Genomic DNA, 23,790 nt, shown 5'->3' with positions numbered 1-23,790 from the left:
GCCTTCTCTTTCTTTGTCTTTATAGCCCTGGTGCCTAGAATAGGACCCATTACACAGAAAGTCAGTGCATTTTTGTTTTAATAAGTAAAACAAGAATATAATCCTTAGAATTTTCAGTACTTGACCTGTAGGCCATGTGCATCAGAATCACATAGGGATATCTAATAATATATTTTCATTAAGATACCTCAGACCTTTCGGATCAGAACCTGGCAGCTCGTATATGGGATCTGAATATTCAACAAGCACAAGCATGACACCCACTTGTTTATGGTGACTTTTTTCTCCATAGCCTATTAAATTTATTTAAAAACTCATAATGAGCCATTAAGAGTTATAAGACTATTATAAATATACAGATTGATAAATATATGGTAGGTGGGATCTTCCCAAGACTCCTTAAAATCGAGGGTATTCATATTTGCAAAAATCATCTACGTCCACTGGAATTTACATACCAGCATGGTGAGGTTTTGTTTTTACTCATGTGAAGAAAATGCCACACTATCTAGGAGAGTGCTGTCCAGCGGGACTTTTGCTTTGAAGGAAATGTTTGATATTTGCTCTATCTAATATAATACTTCCTAGCCTCATTTGGATTTTTTTTCTTTTTTCGCTTTCTGTGTTAAATTATGAAAGCAATTTGCAGGAGTCTTGAAAAACACAGAACAAAGTTACATATAGTTTCTCTATATATTGCAATTATTTTAAAGTAAATAAATTAAGAGTTTTAGTTGGAGTTTCAATATCAAACTCTCAAAAATTAATGGAATGAATAGACAGAAAAGTAGGATATAGTAGACCTGAAAAGCACCATGAACCAATTCAACATAATTAAGATTTATACAATTTTTACACAACAGCAGTGTGCAAATCCTATTCAAGTTCCCATAGCTCATTTAGCTTTTGAGCACTTAAAATATGATTATGCCACTGAGGAACTGACGCTTTTATTTTGTCCCTATTAATTTTAATTTAAGTATTTCCAGTGGCTCAGAGAAGGCAATGGCACCCCACTCCAGTACTCTTGCCTGGAAAATCCCACAGACGGAGGAGCCTGGTGGGCTGCAGTCCCTGGGGTCGCTAAGAGTCGGACACGACTGAGCGACTTCACTTTCACTTTTCACTTCCATGCATTGGAGAAGGAAATGGCAACCCACTCCAGTGTTCTTGCCTGGAGAATCCCAGAGACGCCGGAGCCTGGTGGGCTGCCGTCTATGGGGTCGCACAGAGTCGGACACGACTGAAGCGACTTAGCAGCAGCGGCAGCATTTCTAGTGGCTAACATGTATCTAGTGACTGCCATATTGGACAATGCAGTGCTAGAACTTTTACCCGAATTATGCTTCATTTGGGCAGGAATTAATAGCATATTTTCCTTATAGGTCTCAAAAACATATATGTGTTTGTGTTAGTCTCTCAGTCATGTCTGACTCTTTGCGACCCCGCAAGCTGTAGCCTGCCAGTCTCCTCTGTCCATGGGATTCTCCAGGCAAGAATACTGGAGTGGGTTGCCATTCCTTTCTCCAGGGGATCTTCTTGACCCAGGGAGTGAACCCAGGTCTCTTGCACTGCAGACAGATTCTTTACCATTTGAGCCACCAGGGTGTTTAGGGTTATATAAATCAGGCAATCAATCTTTTGTTATTTGACACCTGTTATGGGCCAAATACTAGGGTAAATGCCATCTGAAAAAAATAATTCCTGCTAACAAGATGCTTACAACCTTATATGGGTGGGTGGTCAGCATGTAAGTAAACAGCTAACATAGTTTACTTTCTATTTTACCAAGTTTTTAACATATTTCACCAGCTTTTTACCTCAGTGGTTAACTGAAACATAATTTTTAAAAGCAGCATAATTAAGTATGTAATTTTGTGGCAGTCTGGATGTTGTCTTAGACTTGTTCCTCATACTCATTGCAAGTGAAAACATGTCTATAATATGTAGGTGTGTACTGCACTGAAACCTTCCTTACTCCCTAAACTTTTTCCATTAATATTCAGCCAAGGGATCATAATATCAGAAGCCCCCAATATTTGATTCAGATCTCTTTACCAAAGTCCAAAGACAGCTACAGCCCTAATATCAAATAATTACCTTTTGCAAAATCTAAAAAACCTGTTTGACCTGTACAAAGACCAGACATTTGTTATTACTGTAAATAAGAAGAGCAGGTGCTTATTTTTCAAAGTGATTCAGTGTTGTCAACATTCATGACCTCTTTGTGGTTTGTAGAGCTGTTTTCCAATCCCCAAATGTCCACAGAACTTAAACAGTAGCAAATGGCAAAGAAAATGAGTAGTATTAATGTGTTTTAAGTATTTGATTTTTAGAAACTTTCCTAAATCAGTGAATCTCTGCAATGCAAATTAAGGTACAAACAAACCAGGTGTCTCAGTGGTAAAGAGTCCAAATCCACCTCCTAAACAGGAGTTGCAGTTTTGATCTCTGGGTCAGGAAGATCCCCTGGAGAAGGAAATGGCAACCCACTCTAGTAGTCTTGCCTGGGAGATCCCATGGACAGAGGAGCCTGGCAGGCTAGAGTCCATGGGGCCACAAAAGAGTCGGACATGACTTAGGGAATAAACAACAACAACCTACAGTGAACAAATTGGACATCATTTGTAACTGTCAGTTGAACACTTACTGACCATCCACTCTGATGAGCTACCTATATTAATATCTGTGGAAAATGCAACATAATTTAAAGTGGTAAGATGTCTGCCTTTGAGATATTTTTAAAACCAAGTTACATTTGACATAAGCAGAGTCTAGTTGTAAGAAATAGAACCTCTTTGTAATGAGGCAAAGAAATGTGGCCAATCAAAAAATCTCAGCAATAAGACATGAGAGGCAAAGGAAGGAGTCAAAGATGACTAAGTAGTCATAAATTTGGAAAGAAAACAACAAGTGCCAGAAATAATCAAAGGTTTTATTAGCGACTTTTAGTTCAGGAGAGGAAGACTAGAGAATGTGGCTATTAGCTCTATGTTTTCCTGCCTGTTTAAGACTAAACCAGATGGTGCCTCCCCTCTCTTTGGACTGTGATTCACATCTAAGTTATCTCTGTAATCCCACGACCTCTCTGTATCTTAGAAGAGATATCCTAAAGAAAACAGGGGAAATAGGCAAAGTCACACACACAGCTAGTCAGTGATAAAGTAATGTCTGAATTCAAAACCTCTTTTTTTAAACACTGAGTAAACTGCCTCCCTTGACGTTGACTGAGAATATCAATGTCTAAAAAATATGTCACGTATCTACAGACTATGTCACATGTATGTACAAGATAGTATGTATTTTCTTATCACCTTAACTAACTTTATGCTATAAACAAATAGATACTCTGGTTTATCCAGACATGTGTACTTTCACATGAGTGAGAAATAATGAAATATTTGTAACTAAAACTAATACCTAGTATGTAACTTTCAAGAAAAGAAGAGCAGTTAAAGTAATAACTTGGCGTTCATATTTTGGAAGAACAGTGATTTTATTACCGTAATTACTTTCTTGAATGCAAGTATCCCTACTTTAAAATTTAACTGGGTCTAAATCACTATTGTGACATGCCATATACATAAAATAAAAATGTTTATAATCAGAATTCAAATGTTCACATTTCATGACAACATTCCAATGTACAAGTTATTAGAGTTCTCAAGGGCCACATGGCCACAGTTTGAGATTTAGCCGTAGTAGAAATATTTTTGTATGTGATCCCACGAAATCTCTCATTTTTTAGTATATATTTTTAATTGTACAACTTTTCATAAAAAAGAGAATGGGAAGATGACCCTACTCCTAGGCAGGAAAACGAATTTACTGATTTCTATTAACTACCTAGAAATTTCTCTGGTTAAGATTTCCAGGAGATGTATTTCACTTTAGATCGTGGAGGATAACCACTGGGGTGAGCCACAACCACTGAAGCCTTAGGTGCCATCCCATGAGCATCTATCACAGAACAACTGTGTCTGTCAGGTGGGGCTGTGGTAGGGTGTGGAAATAGCATGCCCTCAGTAGGCCATCTTCATTTCCATAAGAACATGAATCAGTGGCCATAATCAGCTTGCAGACTGGATGGGAGCGATCTCAGGACTCCATTCTGACCTAGAAATAGACACGCTGACTGGTGGCATATGGCTGTCTTGTTTTAGGTGCAGTCTCTCAAACAGCAGGGCTGCGATACCATGGATACCACACCTCTTACCTATATTTGCACTTAATATGTTATTTCATTTTATTTGTTTGCCTAAGGAGGGGGCAAATAGCATTTGCACTAGGGCTTTGCTAAATGAGTCAATCGTGTTTAAATAAGGGGGAGAATGGCATGCTATGTGCTAAAGAGTACAAAATTCTCTGAAAGGAGGAAGAGGGGAGCTACTGCAAGTGTCCAGAACCACATTGTTTTTAATTTTTTGTTTTTAATTGGAGGATAATTGCTTTACAATGCTGTGTTGATTTCTGTCATCAGTTGAGGTCAGTCGCTCAGTTGTGTCTGACCCTTTGTGACCTCATGGACTGCAGCACGCCAGGCTTCCCTGCTGCTGCTGCTGCTGCTAAGTCCCTTCAGTGGTGTCCGACTCTGTGCGACCCCATCCCTGGGATTCTCCAGGCAAGAACACTGGAGTGGGTTGCCATTTCCTTCTCCAGTGCGTGAAAGTGAAAAGTGAAAGTGAAGTCGCTCAGTCGTGTCCGACTCTTTGTGATCCCATGGATTGCAGCCTACCAGGCTCCTCCATCCATCCATCTATCACCAACTCCTTGAGCTTACTCAAACTCATGTCCATCGAGTCGGTGATGCCACTCAACCATCTCATCCTCTATCATCCCCTTCTCCTCCTGCCTTCAGTCTTTCCCAGCATCAGGGTCTTTTCCAATGAGTCAGTTCTTCTCATCAGGTGGCCAAAGTATTGGAGCTTCAGCTTCAGCATCAGTCCTTCCAGTGAATATTCAGGACTGATGTCCTTTAGGATTGACTGGATTTCCTTTAGGATTGTATGATTTCTGTCATACAACTACACAGATCGCTCACCAACATATGTATATATACCCCTCCCTCTTGAGCCTCCCAACCATCACACCCCCATCCCAGCCCTTTAGGTCAGCACAGAGGGCTGGGCTGGGCTCCCTGTTTTATACGGCAGCTTCCCACTAGCTATGCATTTTACACATGGTAGCAGAGAGATAGATCACAGTGCTACTCTCTCAATTCGTCCCACGCTCTCCTTCCCCCACTGTGCCCACAAGGCCATTCTCTATGTCTGTATCTCTATTCCTGCCCTGCAAATAGGTCCATCAGTACCATTTTTCTAGATTCCGTGTATGAGAAGCAGTGTTGAGAGAATCAGGATGCTCTAGAAGAGAAGGGGGCCTAAACAGGGAAGATCATCAGTTCTGAGAAAAGGATTGCCTTCATTCTTCAGTCTCCAGGGAGAGGATACTTGGCCTTAGCCATGGCCAAGGTTTTGAGCTGACAGGTGCTAGTCACCTCAGGATACTTTCTGACGGAGGGCTAACAGAGGCTAAAGGGAAGAGAGGCCAGAGGGCAATAAGGAAGGAGCCTGAAGAAATAAGGAAGTAATGCTAAAGAGAATGAGTTGGATCCTCTCTAGGACAGAATGTACAAATTCAGTCATTCCAGGAAACACAATAAAAGGGACAAAAATTTAAAAATGAAGGAGATGGGAGGAGATGTGTCTTATCTCGTGTAAGACATCCAGTCCTTGTTTGTTAAACCTACTACAAGGCATCAGAATCATAGGATCGCCTGGCAGAGTCAGTGTATGCCAAAGTGTAACTTCAGCATTACGAGAAACACTCTGAAATAATAATTATTAGCATGTTTTCAAGCTTAAGGGGAAAAACAGCTGAGATGACATTAAAATGTTTTTCATTGTAAAGTGTATTGTAGATGGTTGACCCAAATAAATTAGCACTAAATTTATTTCTAGGGACTAGGGGATATTGAATTTTAGTGAAGGCAGTCCGGCTATCAAGTAGTGAGAGAGTTGGAGTACATCAAACCTGGTGTTAGAAAAATTTAGAGGAAAAGTGTATATATTGAGCCTACCTGCCAATTATTTAAACCATTAAAATTTTTGCAATCAGGGAAAAAATGTATTTCTCCAGTCTCCGTTCTAGGACTTACTGACTATGGCATGTATTTTCATTTCTGTGAAACTGCTTCTTTATTTGTACCTATAAATGACACTTTTAATTTCTTTATTATTTTCATTATTACTGATATGACCTACCTATACCAAATAAATGGGAAACAAATGTACATTTGGTTTTATTCACATATAATGCATATAGATTTGATTGTGTATATCTGAAAATTGCCTTAATTTGATTTCAGTAATTGGACCTAAAATGAACAAATAAGAGAATTCACTTGCTAAAAGTGGTGCCCAAGTAATATGCTGTACCTTAAATTATGCCATTTTATTACTGAGCATTTCTTATTAATTTTTTCTGCTATGTTACTTTGCTTTTGTATCACTGCTGGTGTCTCAGACCATTCTGTTTGCCTCTATCTTATTGACAGCCACACCAGAGTATGCGTCCTTCTGAATTTATACTTTAGAAGTAAAATTGAATAGCTTTGTTGAGCTTCTAAAATTGCACCTCTGAAATGGTAGAGAATGTGAAAATCAGTCACATAAAGAATATCATCTGGAGATACTGGATCTGAAGAAGAGAATTCTCAGGGGAGAAGTGAGAGCTTCATCAAACAATCAATGTGGCATCATGCAGGGGCTGATTTATTTGTTGGAGTTCCAGTTGGTAGAACCAAGTAGATTTGGGCCTAATGATTTAAAGGATTTCTATTTCTCATATAATGGTCAGGCAAGAGTGGTAGAAAGAGTAGAGAATTGTAGTCAGCACTACTAAATTAAATTTGAGTCCTATATTGGAATTTTAGCTTGAACATCTTTACTATGAAAGTTATTATTACTGTATTGTTTTGATTTGCATTTCTCTAATAATTAGTGATATTGAGCATCTTTTCGTGTGACTGTTGGCCATGGGTATGTCTTCTTTGAAGAAATATCTATTTATGTCTTTTGTCCATATTTTGATTGAGTTTTTTGGTTTTTTGATAATGAGCTGTATGAGCTGTCTATATATTCTGGAATTAAGTCTTTGTTGGTTGCATCATCTGTAAATATTTTTCCCCAGTTCTTAAGTTGCTTCTCTGTTTTGTTTATGGTTTCCTTTGCTGAGTGTGCAAAAACTTACAAGTTTTATTAGGTCTCACTGTGTTTTTTTGCTTTTATTTCTTTTGCCCTGGCAGACTAATCTAGGAAAATATTTCTGTGATTTATGTCACAGAATATTTTGCCTAAAAGCATTAATTCTGGTTAGATTTTTTTTTCCATCTCTAAAATCTAAGAAACAAACAGTGTATAACAAACAAGAGAGGAAAAGAGGAATAGAATAAACTCCTAATAAAACCAAATTAAGACAAAAAAGGAGAGAGCAAAAATGTAGGATAGGTAGAAAAAAAATCAGATTATAGTTAAAAACCAAAATATGTTAATAATTACATTACATATTAATGGACTAAATATTCCAACTAAAAGACAAGTATTGTAAAGCTAGGTATTAAAATACTATTTAACACTTATAATAGATATACATTATATAAAGGATGCTGAAAGTAAATGAGTGAAAAAAAAGCCATGCAAATGGTCCAGAGAAAGCTGGTGTGGCCGCACTAATACCAAAGAAATTAGATAAGAATTAGATATATTTCTTAAGATAAGAAATATTACTTTAGGTTAAAAATGGACATTTCATAAAAATGAAGTGGTCTGTTCAGCAGGAAGATATAAAAATTCTGAATTTATATGCATCTACTAGAACATCTTCGAAGTACATCTAATAAATAGCAAAAATTGAGCAGAGAAATAGAAAAATCCACAGAGTGGGAGATTTTAGCATATGACTGATAGAACAAGCAGTCAAAACCTAATGATGATAAAGAAAAACAATTTGACCTAAATGAAATAATATGAATATTGCACACAGCAACTACAGAATTCAGGGGATATTGTTCAATTAATAAGATTGTTGCCATGTATGAGAGTGATGGAAAGATTGTTGATTGTTACACTTAAGTGATGAAGATGATAATACAGAGAAAATTTAAAAGTGCATTGTTTCCATAGCCATTACATTATATATGGCCAAAAAATATTTGAGTTCTTCCAGTATTCAAAAACTATTATCCAGTTTAGCAAAGCAGTTATTCAAATTACTGTTAAATGAAGTTCCAATAAATGTCACCATTGTTTCAGTTTCATCTTAATAAATGTCAACCAACATTCATGGTGAAGTTACACTTGTTTATCTTCAACGTAAACTATTTCTTTGCTGAATTGGATAATAACCAAGCATTTATTTGAAATCTAATTGTTTCAAAATATAGTTGAAAATACATGAGTTCAGCAAAAATCAAAAACAAACCATGAGAATCGGTTCGATATCTGGAATTAGCAATAAAGAGTATTGCATACTTTATTATTATAATAATTCTAAGTTAGGCTGCACATCTATCACATCAGTAAAATTTATAACTTTTGTATGTATATGTGCGCATACAACTTTTTTGATACTCGGTTATTAGCATACCGCTGCATTGTTGTTCAGTCGTTCAGTCGTGTCCAACTCTGCAACCCGATGGACTGCAGCACGCCAGGCCAGGCTTCCCTGTCCTTCACCATCTCCCGGAATTTGCTCAAACTTACATCCATTGAGTCTGTGATGCCATCCAGCCATCTCGTCCTCTGTCGTGCCTTTCTCCTCCTGCCCTCAATCTTTCCCAGCATCAGGGTCTTTTCTAATGAGTCAGTTCTTCACATCAGGTGGCCAAAGTATTGGAGCTTCAGCTTCAGCATCAGTCCTTCCAGTGAATATTCAGGACTGATTTCCTTTAGGATGGACTGATACAATCTCCTTGCAGTCCAAGAGACTCTCAAGAGTCTTCTCCATACTATTGCATATAATGTCCTATTTGCATAAACTTCATGTAAAACTCTCTGGCTGCCTCAAATCATATAATATTTAAGCAACAAGAGAACTTAAAGACCAGTCACTCCAGCCTCCTCATTTTACTACTGTGAAAATCCAGGCCCTTAGAGGTAAGCAGCTCATTCAACACTGCCCAGCTCTTTAGAGAAAACAAACCTGTGAAGTAGGAGCGTGGTATCTGAAGAAAGGCCTAGACCTCACACAGTGATCCCCCAAATGCTAAAACAGTTACCGACTAAAAGGCCAACATTCTAACAGTGGGAGAGTGTAACTTTTTCTACAAATTATTAACCGAGAGAAAAGGAGGAAAAATAATATTTCTAATAAGTTTTGCGATGTTTTGTTCTAGCTCAGAACCAATAAGTTGCAATTCTAGCTCATTTTATACTACCTTGCTTTTATTTCTTCTACCCAAAGCTGAAAAAAGTTTAATTTACAACCTGTTTAAAAGCAATAAATATTACATAGCTATTGTAATTCCATAAAAAGAACATTTTGGGGACTTCTCTGGTGGTCCCGTGGTTAGGAATCCACCTGCCGATGCAGGGGACACAGGTTTGATCCCTGGTGTGGGAATAACCCACATGCCGCAACGCAGCTAAGCGCACGCACCACAACTACTGAAGCCTGCTCACTCCGGAGTCCATGTGCCACAACTACTGAAGCCCTGCACCCTCGGGCCCACGCTGCACCACAAGAGAAGCCACTACAAGGAGAAGCCCGCACACCGCAGCTAGAGCGTAGCTTCTACTCACTGCAACTAGAGAAAGCCCTCATGGAGCAACAAAGACCCAACACAGCCTAAATAACTAAACAAATTTTTTAAAACATGTAAAGAAAAAAAAGGAACATTTTAAGAACACAGTTCTCTGAATACCTACCAGAAACATATAAACATACCATCTGAAATAGTCAAGATTTTTGGTGAAGAAAAGCAACTTGCCTAAACTCTTAAGGACCTAAAGGGAATATAAGAAGAGCAATTCATGGAGAAATTAAAGGAGATATCATGATTCCCCTGACTTTTTAACTGGAGTTTAACATATATGATCTACACTACATTTTAACAAGATTCGGGGAAGATTAAAAAGTGCAAGTGTTGCAGGTAGAAAAGCTGAGAGAGTATATATAGGTCCACAGTGAAAGAAGGGGAAGATTAAGTTTTCATCCTTATCTTGGCTGCTGGAGGCCTCAGCCGAGTCTTTGTTGGTAGAAGTCGACAGGATGCAGGCTGGATATTTATTGCAGAGTTAAGTCTCCACCGTGTTCTTCACCACACCCAGATGCTTCAAGCTGTTCTCCACCATGGCAGAAGGGAAGTGACATCCCATGACTGTGACCCCCCACATTCAACTGGACTGAGATGGGCAGCTACCACCATTCATGTCCACATCAATACCTGATTCACATGTAATATGGAAGACATCTGTTACTTGCTTTTGTTGAGGGTCACAACAATTTCCACTTCATAGATTAACTCTCTGACTAAGCATGTTATAGTCTGGAACTAGTGTCAACTTTGCCATACCTAGTAAATTTTGTCAAAACAGCATCAAAGTGAGGAAGTACAGAGTGCCAAGAGTCTGGGGTCTCATCTGGACTCTGCCACTTACTTCCTGAGTGAGCCCAGGGTCAGATTCCCCATCTCTAAGAGGGCATAATACTAGTAATGTGCTGTGCTGTGCTTAGTCACTCATTCATGTCCAATTCTTTGCGACCCCATGGACTATAGCCCACCAGACTCCTCTGTCCATGGGGATTCTCCAGGCAAGAATACTGGAATGGGTTGCCATGCCCTCCCCCAGGGGATCTTCCCAACCCAGGGATGGAACCCATGTCTCCTGCATTGCAGACAGATTCTTTACCCTCTGAGCCCTCCCTAATAACATTGTTGTGACATCCAGGGGTTGATACGTATCATGAACTCTTAGAATGGAGCCTGACATATTGTAAGCACTCAACAGGTGTTAGCTATTAGCACTATATTTTCTATAGGAATATTAACAAAAGGAATGACTTGCAAACCAAAGTGAATTGAAGTCCAAAGTGGGACTTAAAATATTCTGTTGACAATCACGCACATTTTATTTTAGAAATTAAAATCTCTTTATTGGTCAAAAATTAGCAATTATTTAAACTTAACACCTCTCCTCTTGTACATTTAATCACACACCACCACTCTAAAAAATCCACATACATGAACAGTGTTTAAAAAGTGAGATGGGAAGAGAGAGAGAGCAGCCTAGCATCTGGGGATGTTCATACAATGAGATCCAACAGATCCAAGTTAAATGCTAGCAAACACTATTGAAAAATATGACATGAGCTATTTACTACATCTAGTATAACATAATGGTATTATTCTGAACAGCTCACCACATTTCCAATCATAAATATCCTTAGAAAGTTTAGTGTGTATTCTCAAATAAGTGTATTCCTTCTGTTAGGTCTTGCTCAGACTCTGTATGTGTGTATATGTGTGTGTGTGTGTGTGTGTGTGTGTGTGTGTGTGTATAGTGTAATATATATACATTTGCAGTACTGTACCATTTAGAACAAAGCATAAAGTCAAGCTATATAATAATTTATTATTGATCTTTAAAAAATATTAAAATATACTTGTCTTTTTATTTAGGAATAGAGAAGCTTGCACAGAAAGGGAAATCATTATCCCCTTTAGCAAGTATAACTGGAATATCACTCTTTTTGATTATATCCATGTGTCTTCTTCTCTTATGGAAAAAATTTCAACCCTACAAAGGTAGGTTAAAATTTAAAAAATATATACGAATGGTTTATATGTATACTAAAAAGCATCTTACTATGTTTTTTTCTTTCTGTTTTTTAGTTATAAAACAAAAGCTAGAAGGCAGGTAATGTATATGTTTCTATGAAAATAATTTTTCTCTGGAATGCTTTTTCCTCAGTGATTAAGACTGACAGAAACACCAATTTGTCTTTTCAGGCCAGAAACAGAATACAGGAAAGCACGAACATTTTCAGGTAATGGCCAGGCTGAGAGGGGCTATGTATTATCATTATTAATATATATTGTTAATATTAGCTATTCTATATAATGTACTGTTGAGATAACAGAATTCATGAGATAATGCTAACCATCCCCTCCCAGGGTGACTGCCCTCACTTCACGAAATGCTATCCCTTGTATTAGTTTTGTGTAGGTCACATAGATCTGTAAGAGAAGCCCCGAAAGACACTTTCAACACCATTTTGCAGGCAAGAGAACTAAGGCTCAGAGAGACTATCATTCGCCCACCATCACTGACCCATACTCCATGATCCTCTTACAATTTTGGAACTGCCCAAGTGTTCTCTCGCTGCGTCAGTTTGTGAAGCAGACACAGTGCTGATAGCTCCCGTCCAGGGAGAAGAGGAAAGGGAGGTCCCCCAGGCTGCTGCTTCTCCGACCCGAGGGGTGCCCCTCACTGCCATCACTTCTGACTCCCGCCTGAGTTGTTCTGTTAACAGTGGGGCTTTTGCTCAGGCCTTAGAATCATAGGAGCTGGATTTCTGTCCCATATGTGCCTCTTCCTCCCAGTGTCACCTTGGGAAAATTATTTTTCCTGACCTCCACTCATCTCTACATTAACGCTCATAACGTCCTCTTAGGGTTGCTCTGAGAATTAAATCCAGTGTTATAGGCACCTAATAGAATGCCTGGATTCTTAGTAAACATGGGTCTCCTTCCCCTTATCTAGTCCTTTCTCACAAATAATAAAGTGTTGGAGTTCTGAAAGCTCCCAGAGACTACCTGGAAGAGCCACCCTACATTTTACAGATGATAGTTTAGGTGATATTGAACTTGTATATTCTATTTTGTATGCATAGGCAGCCATGAAGTGAAGTGAAAGTTGCTAGGTCGTGTTCAACTCTTTGCAACCCTATGGTCTATACGGTCCACGGAATTCTCCAGGCCAGAATACTGGAGTGGGTACCCTTTCCCTTCTCCAGAGGGTCTTCCCAACCCAAGGATCAAACCCAGGTCTCTCACATTGCAAGTGGATTCTTTACCAGCTGAGCCACAAGGGAAGCTCTTAGTCGCTTATTTTCTTCTTATCAGTCCTGGTGGACTCTGTTAGATCTAGCAGAACATAGCAATATTATGGGTGGATTAAGAGCTGCTGCGATTGACAGATTGAGGCCTTGGTGGCCACAAGTCTCTGGTAACTGAAAGTTACAAAGGGCAAGGCTGCCCACATGTGTTTATTTGAATATATATGATACACCAGTGTTCCCACATCAGGCTTTAAGGATAATTGTCCCAATTCAGTTTCAATTCTGAGCTTCAAAAGGAGTGATTTCCAGTACTACTTAGTGGCTGCTGCTGCTGCTGCTAAGTCGCTTCAGTCGTGTCCGACTCTGTGCGACCCCATGGACTGCAGCCTGCCAGGCTCCTCTGTCCATGGGGTTTTCCAGGCAAGAGCTCTGGAGTGGGTACCATTGCCTTCTCCGCACTTAGTGGCAGCATGGCTATAGAGGATTGTTGTTGTTCAGTCGCTCAGCAGTGTCCAACTTTTTGCGACCCCATGGACTGCAGCAATCCAGGCTTCCCTGTCCTTCACCATCTCCCAGAGTTTGCTCAACTTCATGTTCATTGAGTCAATGGGAAATGTTAATTTGAAGTAAACCATACCACTTGAAGTAAACCATAAAGATCACTTTATAAAGGTTTCTTAAAAAAAAAAAAAAAGTATAACAATCGCAGTACAAGGCATTTGGTTTGTAAGGAGTATTTGTTTTCCATTTCAGGCCACGAGGATGCGCTGGATGACTTTGGAATATACGAATTTGTTGCTTTCCCAGATGCTTCTGGTGTTTCCAGGGTTGGTTTTCTAGTGGCTGCTTATCCTAGAAGTAGCATTCTGCTTCAGCAGAGGTGTAAGCAGCATTCCTTTAAACCTGGGGGCACCGCAATCCAATGACTGCACTACCCTCAGCCGTATTGACTCACTCTATTATGAATGGTGGTGCCGGATCTGGGGAGCTAAAGTGTTTTTCTAAGCCTCTATCAAAAAGGCTAACACAAATAAGGAAATTACACGAATTAATAATCATTCTTTACCTGGTAAGCTCAGTGGAGAGAGAATTAACTCGGTTGAAGGTCAAAAGAATTGAATAAAAAAGGGACGGAGAGACCCTGGTTTAAATCATTCTGCATCACTTTGATGACTGTGGACTGTCTCTTCACTGACTGTCTCTGTCATTCAGCTTCCCCTTTAATTCCCCCTCATATCTCCTGAGGACATTGCAGAGACAATTGATTATACAGGTACTTTATGCCCTTCAGAAGAAAGGTAGTGTAGAAACCCAAAATATGCAGGTACGTATTTTAATTTTTTCTGAAGGTGCAAGAGAACTTTTATACAGTTGAAGCTTTTTTTTTTCTTTTCCAGTCTGCACAGACAAGGTCTTTGAAGCAATCAATTTTGTTTAAGAGACAAATAGAATGTTTCTCTGAGCTAATCAGCTCATTAACATTTTTATAGATTTATATACAACTGATCTTTCCTGTTTCCTTATGCCCCTGTGATAGTTCATCTAAGAAAGGGGCCCCTGCAATGAACTACTTGCCTGGGCATTTTCATTTCCATTTTTTAAAACTATTTGCCATTTAGGATTGGTTGTCTCACTTGTTCAGAGAATTCTAAGGTTCTGAGTTCATCCAGCAAGTTACCTGGCCACAGGCTTTATTTCTCAAATGCCAGTGAGTAATGGAGGGGGAATGATGGAATTTCATCTTCTTGTGGGTGAGTCATAGCACCAGTGTCCACATCGTCACAGGTAAAGGGCAAAACTGCATTGCACAATCTTTGCAATGTCCTGTTCAGTCTCAGACAGGATAGGCTCACCGTTCACTTCTACAACCAAAAAGACAGAAACAAATAATTTGGTGGATCAGTTATTTCAGAGACAGCTCCCTCATCATGACAGCAAGCACCCCTCTCAGGCATGTCTTTTAAATGGAAAAGCAGGAAACTGAAGCTTGATAAGACCTGGAAATGAATTTTGAAGTCATATTTTATTCCTAGGAATGCATTGGAAAGGGGTGAGTTCTATGTAAGAAACTTTAAATTTATACTTGCAATTAACCAGTACTCAGTTTTAAGATTGTATTGAGAGGACCTCTGTTTGTTCAAAATGCTACAGTTCTAAAGAACCTAAGGCCAAGAAATGAATGCTTGATTACATACCAGAAAAGTGAAAGTGTTAGCCACCTAGTCATGTCTAACTCTTTGTGACCTTATGGACTGTGGCCTGCCAGGCTCCTCTGTCCATGGGATTCTCCAGGCAGGAATACTGGAGTGGGTAACCATTCCCTCCTCCAGGGGATCTTCCCAACCCAGGGATCAAACCCAGGTCTCCTGCATTACAAGCAGATTTTTTTTACCATCTGAGCCACCAGGGAATCTGTCATAAGTGGAATAACTCGATTTGGAACCATACCCATCTTCAGAGATGAAAACTCCTGAGGAATCAGCTGAGGTCTTTCATTGGCAGATCCAGGTGCTTTGGGAAGAAGTGAGAAACCAACACGAACAACCCAAGGAGGAAGAGGAAAAGGATCCACGTTAGAAGCAGCCAGAATTGTGTGAAGATTAGCAGCTGAATGCAATGGCTTTGAGAAAGGAATAATAATAACATGACCAAGATCTCAAAATTGAAGTTACCAAGGGGAATGAATTACTAACTTTATGATTTTTCAAAAATCGCAATCCATCTTTTAGTTTCTCGTGATACATGAACAGATGAATACTCCTCTGTCTACTTGCTATACTTTTCTTTGTCCATTTAGCACTTCTTTTTGGGAATTGTACAGAAAGCAATGGCATAGAATGAACAAATTTATTACTTGCTAACAGCTCTAGTATTAGGTTACGTGAGTAAGTTAGTCATTTTCTATATAGATTGCTTTTTAAAAAAATTTTTAAAGACTTTTTTTGATGTGGACCATTTTTAAAGTGTTTATTAAATTTGTTACAATATTGCTTCTGTTTTACGTTTCGATGTTTGGCCATGAGGCATGTGGGATCTTAGCCCCTGACCAGGAATAGGACCTGCACCCACTGTATTGGTAGGCAAAGTCTTAACCACTGGACCAGCAGAGAAGCCTGTAGATTGCTTTTATCATAGCCCCTGAATACCTCTCTACCAAAGAAAATCAAGACTTGATCTTAAGTCCAGACTCTGAACCAAAGTTCCCTTGACACAAAAATGATGGGATGAATCAAATCACATAGCCTAGGACTGTTGTGAAAGCTTTAACAAGTAGAATGGAAATAGGAAGTTTCCAGAAAAACCTGAAGCTCTTCCAAAGTGATCTGGCAAGTCAAATGGGGATGAAATAAAGAACTCTTCAGATGATCTATATAGTGCAAAGAGTCCTCTACGGGTAGGACTATATAAATACAAAGGACTGAAAGTGGCCACAAGTACAATGAACATAGGATGAGTTGGGATGAGGAGGGGAGCCAGACTTTAGCAAAAGACTTGGGAAGTATTTATAAGAGTAGCAGCATCAAATATAAGAAATAGGAGTTAATGAAACAAAAATGCCACTTGCAATAATAAAATACATGTTGATCTTAACCAAGCATATGCTACTATACTTTCCACATTCATCCAAGCCTTTATCTTTTTTTAATTCACAAGCTTTTATAGTATGTTTTATTCTGTTGAATAAAAACATCCAGTATTCCATTTTAAGTCTTTGCCTTTAAAGCCCATTACTGCATTCAAACCAAACCATCTTCCCGTGTATGTTCGGTATTTCTTGGTACTGTCTTTACTAACTTGCCACGTGATGAGGGCTTCTGGCTATACATTATTCTTTTTCCTAAACCACCTTTGCACACATAATTGGCAATTAGTATCAAAAAGCTAAGACTGAGATATAATATAAAGGATAGTAATATATGCTCTTTGATTCTAAGCTATGCTGATATCTTCCCCTTTGCTATTTTTTTCTTTCAATTGCACTTCCTATACAGTACTGCCAGCTTTTTGCTTAAATGGAGGAAAAAAGTGACAGTTTGCCCAGCTATTCCTCTTCTGACCTCATAGCTGTGCCACTGCACAAACTACTATAGGCTAAGTGAAAGGAACTGTAGCAAGGAGGAAATGGATATTGAAGGGAAGTTGTTATTGTTTAGTCGCTAAGCCATATCCGACTCTTTTGCCACCGCATGGACTGTAGCCCATCAGGCTTCTCTGTTTATGGGTTTTCCCAGGCAAGAATACTGGAGTGGGTTGCCATGCCCTCTTCCAGGGGCTCTTCCCTACCCAGGGATCAAACTCACATCTTCTGCATTGGCAGGTGGATTCTTTACCACTGAGCCACCAGGGAAGGCCATGAAGGGAAGTTATACAGTTCTAATTCTCTCATCATCACCTCTTCCAATTGTTTTCAGCTGTGTAGTGAAGTGGAAATTCCATTTGCTAGTCTGCCAATTATTTTAATGCTCTATTTTCTAGATGCCCACGAGATCTGTTCCAGCCTCTGATGGTGTACCAGGGCAAGATCTGCACAGTACAATTTACGAAGTTATTCAGCACATCCCTGCCCAACAGCAAGATCATCCAGAGTAAGTATGAACTTGTGTTTGATGATGCTATGTTGAGAGGGCTCAGCATTCAGTCCCTGCTGTCCCCAGAGTTTATTGAAAGGTTCAGAAGAAAAAAGATACATTAAAAACAGAAAATTATAGCTCCCCTACATGTGAACACACTTTCCCACCTGAAAACAGCTCTAAGAAATAAAACAGGCAAACGTACAAGTATCTTCTGGGGCCAAGTACTTGGGCCAGTGGGCCGGACGCAGAGCTCTAGAATCTAGCATTTCCCCCAATGAATCCACTTCTGGAGAAGAAGGGGGTCGTACGCACACACGTAGTGGTTTTAGGCCCAGTGATCTATCACTACAAATGGGTGTGTTCATGTTCAGTCACGCAGTCGTGTCCGATTCTGCAACTCCGTGGACTATAGCCCACCAGGTTCCTCTGTCCATGGAATTTTCCAGGCAAGAATACTGGAGTGGGGTGCCATTTCATCCTCCAGGGGATCTTCCTGACCCAGGGATCAAACCCGTGTCTCCCGCATCTCCTCCATTGGCAGGCGGATCACTACAAATAGGACCAGGAAAAAAAAAACCCTGCAAAACGTGCCCAACACTGTCCCCATCAAATGCCCACCTCTCACAGACTCAAAGCAGTCTACTCTCAAGTGAATAGAACCACCGTGGTAAGAACTGGGCTCACTCCAAGAAAAGCCCGGAAACTGCTCATCCAGTTAACCTGGGGGCTGACAACAGGCAGTCGCTTTCCCTTCCCATAGGTGGAAAAACTACGCCAACAGCCTTTTGGAATAATGAAATGAACTTCCCTTTTTTGTGGGCTGTAACTGCCTACAGGCATAACTGCCACGAATCATCTTCCATCATTTCTTTATTTGTCATTTATTGACTTTGAAAAGAACATCAATAACCATACACGGGAACTTCCCCTTTGGCAAAAGAAAACAGTTCTAGCAAAGTAATTCATGCACACCTCTGGGTGAATACCAAAGATAACAGCTAGCAGTGGATGAATGCCTGGGAAATGGTCTTCCAGGGAGGAGACCCAGCCCTGGGGACCTGTGCGTTCATTTAAGGGCTGAATAAGTGACAGGAGCACCTCAGAGGACCCCATCAGTGCATTCCTTCTTGTCTCAAGGAACCTGGAGAAAAGGGAGTCAGGTAACTCAGAACAGACTCTGACAGAGCTGGGAGCTTCCAGTTTGAAAAGAAAATAAAATTGCTTTGTAGCATTATGATATTAATCTCATAGGGCACCATAGTGTAATGTTATTCCAGGACAGTTAAACAAAACCTCTCTAAAATGATACCCAACCCTCTTTACTGTCTGGAATAGAAAATGAAGGGGTATTTTTCTTTGTTAAAAATAAGGAATATATAGAATTTTGAGAGTATATCTGCTTCCTAATTTTAAGATTTTATCTGCTTCCTAATTTTAAGATTGTTTCCAAGCAAAAATTTTGCCCTATTTAAATTCATTTGTTTTTCTTTTTGTCCTTCATTCTATATTTTTCCAGTTAGCCTGCAAACAAACCAAAGGAAGACTTGAGGTTTATCTTTTAAGTCTCCAAATAATGAAATAAATATTGATTTTCAACTGTGGAGTATGGCAGCTATAATTTCAGAACACCAAATAAAATGATTTGGTGAAAAAAATGATTCCTCAAATTAAAAAAGGAAATCATCCTCAGAAATTAGACTGCTTTCAGACATGAACAATATCGCTAGAATTTCTTGAGAGTATAAAATTTTATTTCAGAAATAAACTTTGAAGGTTGAAAATACAGCAGAAAAGCTCTTTTTCAAGCTCATTAAGGACTATTTAACTGCTGTTGAGGACGCGCTCCTTCCAGGGGCAGTCCACTCAAGACTGCCCCCCCCCCCGCCCCCCGCCACACACACACTCCCAGCCCCAGTGCTTCCCATGTTGCAGAAACCAGTACTCGAGAAACCGAGCACCACTCTCGGAGAGTTGGAGAACTCAGGTTTATTACACCGGCGGCCCAGAGGAGTTAACACTCCAAGCTCTGAGCCCCAAACAAAGGGATTACAGAGTTTTTATAGACAGACTGTAGTGGGCAACACTAGTTCTCAACAGGCTAGTTTAAACTAAGGGGTTTCTTGCTCAGGAGCAGCAGTCACGATGGGGAGGGGGATGCCTTCCTGGACAGGCATGATGAAGCAGGTTTGCAGGCGCTGGGCCATTGCAAAGAGCAGGACAGGGTGAGTGAGATAAACTCCAGTTCCTAGTATTGCAAGTCCCCACTTTCTGAGACTGCGTGACTACGTGATCTAGACTTTGCAAGGGGCAAGCTCAGTTACAGAGACAGGAGAAGGAGGTTATGTAAAATTTTAACTTTTCCTCTTCACCCACTCCCCATCTTCTTGGCCTTTCTCTTCTCACCTCATTCCTCCCCATCTTCTGAGGAAGTTCCATTTGTGTGTCTTTGTTTTGACTTTACCTCCATCCTAAGATGTCTTCCCTCTCTGAATCTGCCTTCTCTTTCCTTCTTCTCTCCTCCTCTGTCTCCTCCTGTCTCCCTCCTCTCTAATATCACTTTTAAATTTTCTTCTCCTCTTTCTCTCTTCCAGCTCATCCTAAATGGGAACCTACATTTTTTTTTAACTGTTGTTTTCCTTGAATACAGATGTGGCTACCTATTCTAAATTTTTAAAACAAGCAGGTAGAATATTTTCTTTTTATTTCATCAGAAACTGTTTTGCACTTGTATTTTTTTTTTACAGTCAATCTACAAACATCTCCAGGTCATTAACTATGTACTAGGGATAGAGATTAAATATAAGACATAGTCTTTTAAAGGTTTTATAGCTTAGTGAGCTCCTCTTTGCTTGTTTTAACTGAAGATCAGTAATCCTTAGTAGAACAAGTATTCCTCAATAGAATAAACATTCCCTAAGCTTGCAGAAATCATTTTTCTTTCCTGATTATCTATGGTTTTATTCTCTAGGTCCAATTAAATTTAGAGATCAATTTCATGAATAATGCAGTATTACAGGTGGTTAGTGAATCTCCAGCATTCCCAGCTTGGGGTAAAGAACTGTAACTTACTGCTTTCTTTACCTCTATTTGACAGTTGGTTGTGAGATAGAAACACAGCCAAAATGTTTTTCCTTTGGCTCTTAGACTATTATTCTAGCAGTGTTTTCATTACTACACATGTCTATTACCTAACTGAACTGGTGTTTAACAAATTGGTGAGTTGGCCTGTGTTCATATTCTAGTACTCGGTCATTTGTTTATTGAATTCATAGCTGCATTTATTTAAATGCTGTCTGTCAACCTCATTTAAATACTCTTGGCACAGTTTGTTTTAAACCCAACTTGCTCATAGGACATTCACGTAAGTCAACCTTTTAGTTTCAAAAAGAAATTATCTACAGAATTGAGTGATGGCTTACTCTTTATACTTATTGACTTGTAAATATAGTTTTCTTGAACTAGTTCAAAGTTCTCATTATTTGCAGCTGTAGCAGGGAATGAACGAATTTAAGGTTCTTCAACCTGTAGACCTGGAAATCTGTAGAACATTTTGCATGTCTCTTCACTAGGTAAGCATTCACGGGCAAAGCAGTGCATTTAAGTGAAATAAGGAAAGCACATTTTGAGGAAAGCAGTGGAAATGTATATTCATCTGGAATCAGTGAAGAAATCAAGCCAGATACCTCTTACTCATTGGTCCTTTTAATGCAGAATAAAGTCATTTATAAAAATCTGACCGCAGATTTTCCAGCATACACACAATGCATTGTGCAGCAGAGGAGCGTGGTGGGGCAAGAGTTCCCAGAGGACAGCCTTTATCGTGCTGACAGAAGAAAGAAAAGGACGGGACTTTCCAATTACTCTTTTTGTATCATGTTTCCTACAAAGCTCAATTAGTTCTAATCTATACTTTCCCTTTCCTCAGCACCGACACTATCCTATCTAACCTACAAGTGTGGAAACTTTTATTTGTAAAATCTTCAGCAGGCTTTGTTTTATTAAATTTTAAATTGCTACACTTTTAAATTTTCATTCCCAAATTTCCTTCTTGCTGTTTGTACCATGGAATAATAAAGATGATTGTCACAAAAGCAAGAGTGTGCCTTCTCCTAGGTCATCAATCACCAATGGAGTTTTTTACAAGACTTGTAAAACACTGAAGGAAATGACTTATTAAAGTCTGATTTTTACTTTTGTTCAAGGAACAGAGGATTCAAATAAATTATTATGCTTTTGCTTATATATAGCCTTGATTCTTTGTCTTGCAGAGTAAAAATCTTACATAAATTGACATTATAGAATTAGATTTTTTTAATCCCTTTTCCCCGGTGTGCCAAAATAAGACTCTTGCTCTCACATGGCTATTTACTTTTCAGGCTAGAAATTTTTACTTTATTGGATTGTGACTTCTCCTTGTATATTGCTGTATTCTAAAAAACAAAAACAGGAACCAAATGGTAGAATTTAAAAACACCACTTTATAACTCCCAAATGAAATAACTGATTCGGATAACAGTTAGCACTAGGCAAGACTGCTAGATAAAATTTACCAGATCAAACTACCAAGAATCCTGTTGCGGAAACCCTTCGTAGGAAAGGTGGTCGCGGCCCAGAGAGAAGCAGGTCTGCAGAGTGGCACAGAGAGCTTCAGGGCACAGCGAGGCCGGGGGAGTGGGGTCGGGGCGGTCATCCAAGTCTCGTAGTCTTGAAGATGAAAGACAAATATTTATATTCATTGACTTTGGCTACAGACACTGACCTGCCAGTGCCGCTCTTTAGGATTTCATTCTGGCTAAGTAAAGGTAGAGGTAGTCTAAATATACAGCAGTGGGGGATTTAAAATGACATCGGTGACATTAAGTCCATGCAGTGCCTCACCTTCCAACTATTAAAAAAGAAGAACTATGCAAAATTTTCTGACTTTAAGCTATGTCTCATGGCCTATTATTTTATACAGAAGAAAGACATCAAAAGAAGAGCATTTCCTGCAAATCAAAACTATGATGAAGTATTACCTCACAAAGGTCAGAATGGCCATCATTAAAACATCTATAAATAATAAATGTTGGAGAGGATGTGGAGAAAAAGGAACACTCCTACACTGTTGATGGAAGTGAAAATTGGTACTGCCACTGTGAGGAACAATATGGAGGTTCTGTAAAAAACTAAAAATAAGAGCTACAGTATGACCCAGCATAACCACACTTGGGCTTATGTCTGGAGAAAATGCTAATTCTGAAAGATATGTGCACCCCAGTGTTCATTGCAGCACTATCTACAATAAGTAAGACATGGAAGCGCCTAAATGTCCATCAACAGATGAGTGGATAAAGAAGATGGGACAGTTACATACAATGGAATATTAGATGACCATGAAAAAGAATGGAATAATGTCATTTGCAGCAACATGGATGAACCTAGAGGTTATCGTTCTAAGTGAAGTAAGCCAGAGGAAGACAAATATCATTTGATATTGCTTATATAAGGAATCAAAAAATGATATAAATGAACTAATTTACAAATCATAAATAGACCTACAGGCATAGAAAACAAACTTATGGTTACCTAAAAGGAAAGGGAGGGGAGAACTAAATTAAGAGTTTGGGATTAACATATATATACTACTATATATAAAATAGATAACCAACAAGGACCTACTATATAGCACAGGGAACTCTACTCAATATTTTGTAATAACCTAAAAGGGAAAAGAACCTGAAAAAAATCACTTTGTTGTACACCTCAAACTAACAATATTGTAAATTAACTGCAATAAAAAAACAAAATTTTAAAAAATAAAAACAGTAGCATTTCTTTTTAAAATGCATTTTGAGTAAACCACTATATTTATACTATATCTCTTATATTTTCGTAGAATCACATGGTAAAAGGAAAACTAAGTCCTACAACTTACTCATTCTTTCCTGCTCTTTTTTCTCTACTAGCCTTATATATTTTTCTGCTGGAAAAGTCCATTAGTTCTACCACAAATATTTTCCTCTACATTTGGTAAAAAAAAAAAAAAAAGTATTTAATTAAAAAAGGAATCCATGCCCATTGTTAAAAGTGGATCTATACTTGGAAATGCAGAAAGCTAACCATAAAGCAATTAAAATCACCTGTAGAGAGTAGACCTGAAACGTTCTCATGACAA

The 23,790-nt window shown here is 39.0% G+C and overlaps 1 protein-coding gene across 8 annotated transcripts in view; it reads left to right on the top strand.

Annotated features, from left to right (window-relative positions):
- The window catches only part of HEPACAM2 (HEPACAM family member 2), a 53,349-nt gene extending 29,956 nt beyond the window's left edge, over window positions 1-23,393 (top strand). For 2 of the 8 annotated variants that reach the window (XM_061164909.1, XM_061164908.1), the window contains exons 5-9: window positions 11,681-11,806; window positions 11,894-11,918; window positions 12,011-12,048; window positions 13,816-13,889; window positions 17,539-17,652. In XM_061164909.1, coding sequence (XP_061020892.1) covers window positions 11,681-11,806; window positions 11,894-11,918; window positions 12,011-12,048; window positions 13,816-13,889; window positions 17,539-17,652 — 377 coding nt within the window. The other 6 variants (XM_061164903.1, XM_061164902.1, XM_061164907.1 and 3 more) reach the window with 6 other exon arrangements.
- Window positions 23,394-23,790: the final 397 nt, after the last annotated feature.

Source organism: Dama dama, chromosome 18 (genome assembly GCF_033118175.1).
Source record: "Dama dama isolate Ldn47 chromosome 18, ASM3311817v1, whole genome shotgun sequence".
NCBI lineage: Eukaryota > Metazoa > Chordata > Mammalia > Artiodactyla > Cervidae > Dama > Dama dama.
The sequence above is the reverse complement of the archived record's forward strand: the minus strand, read 5'-3'. Positions and strand labels throughout refer to the sequence as shown.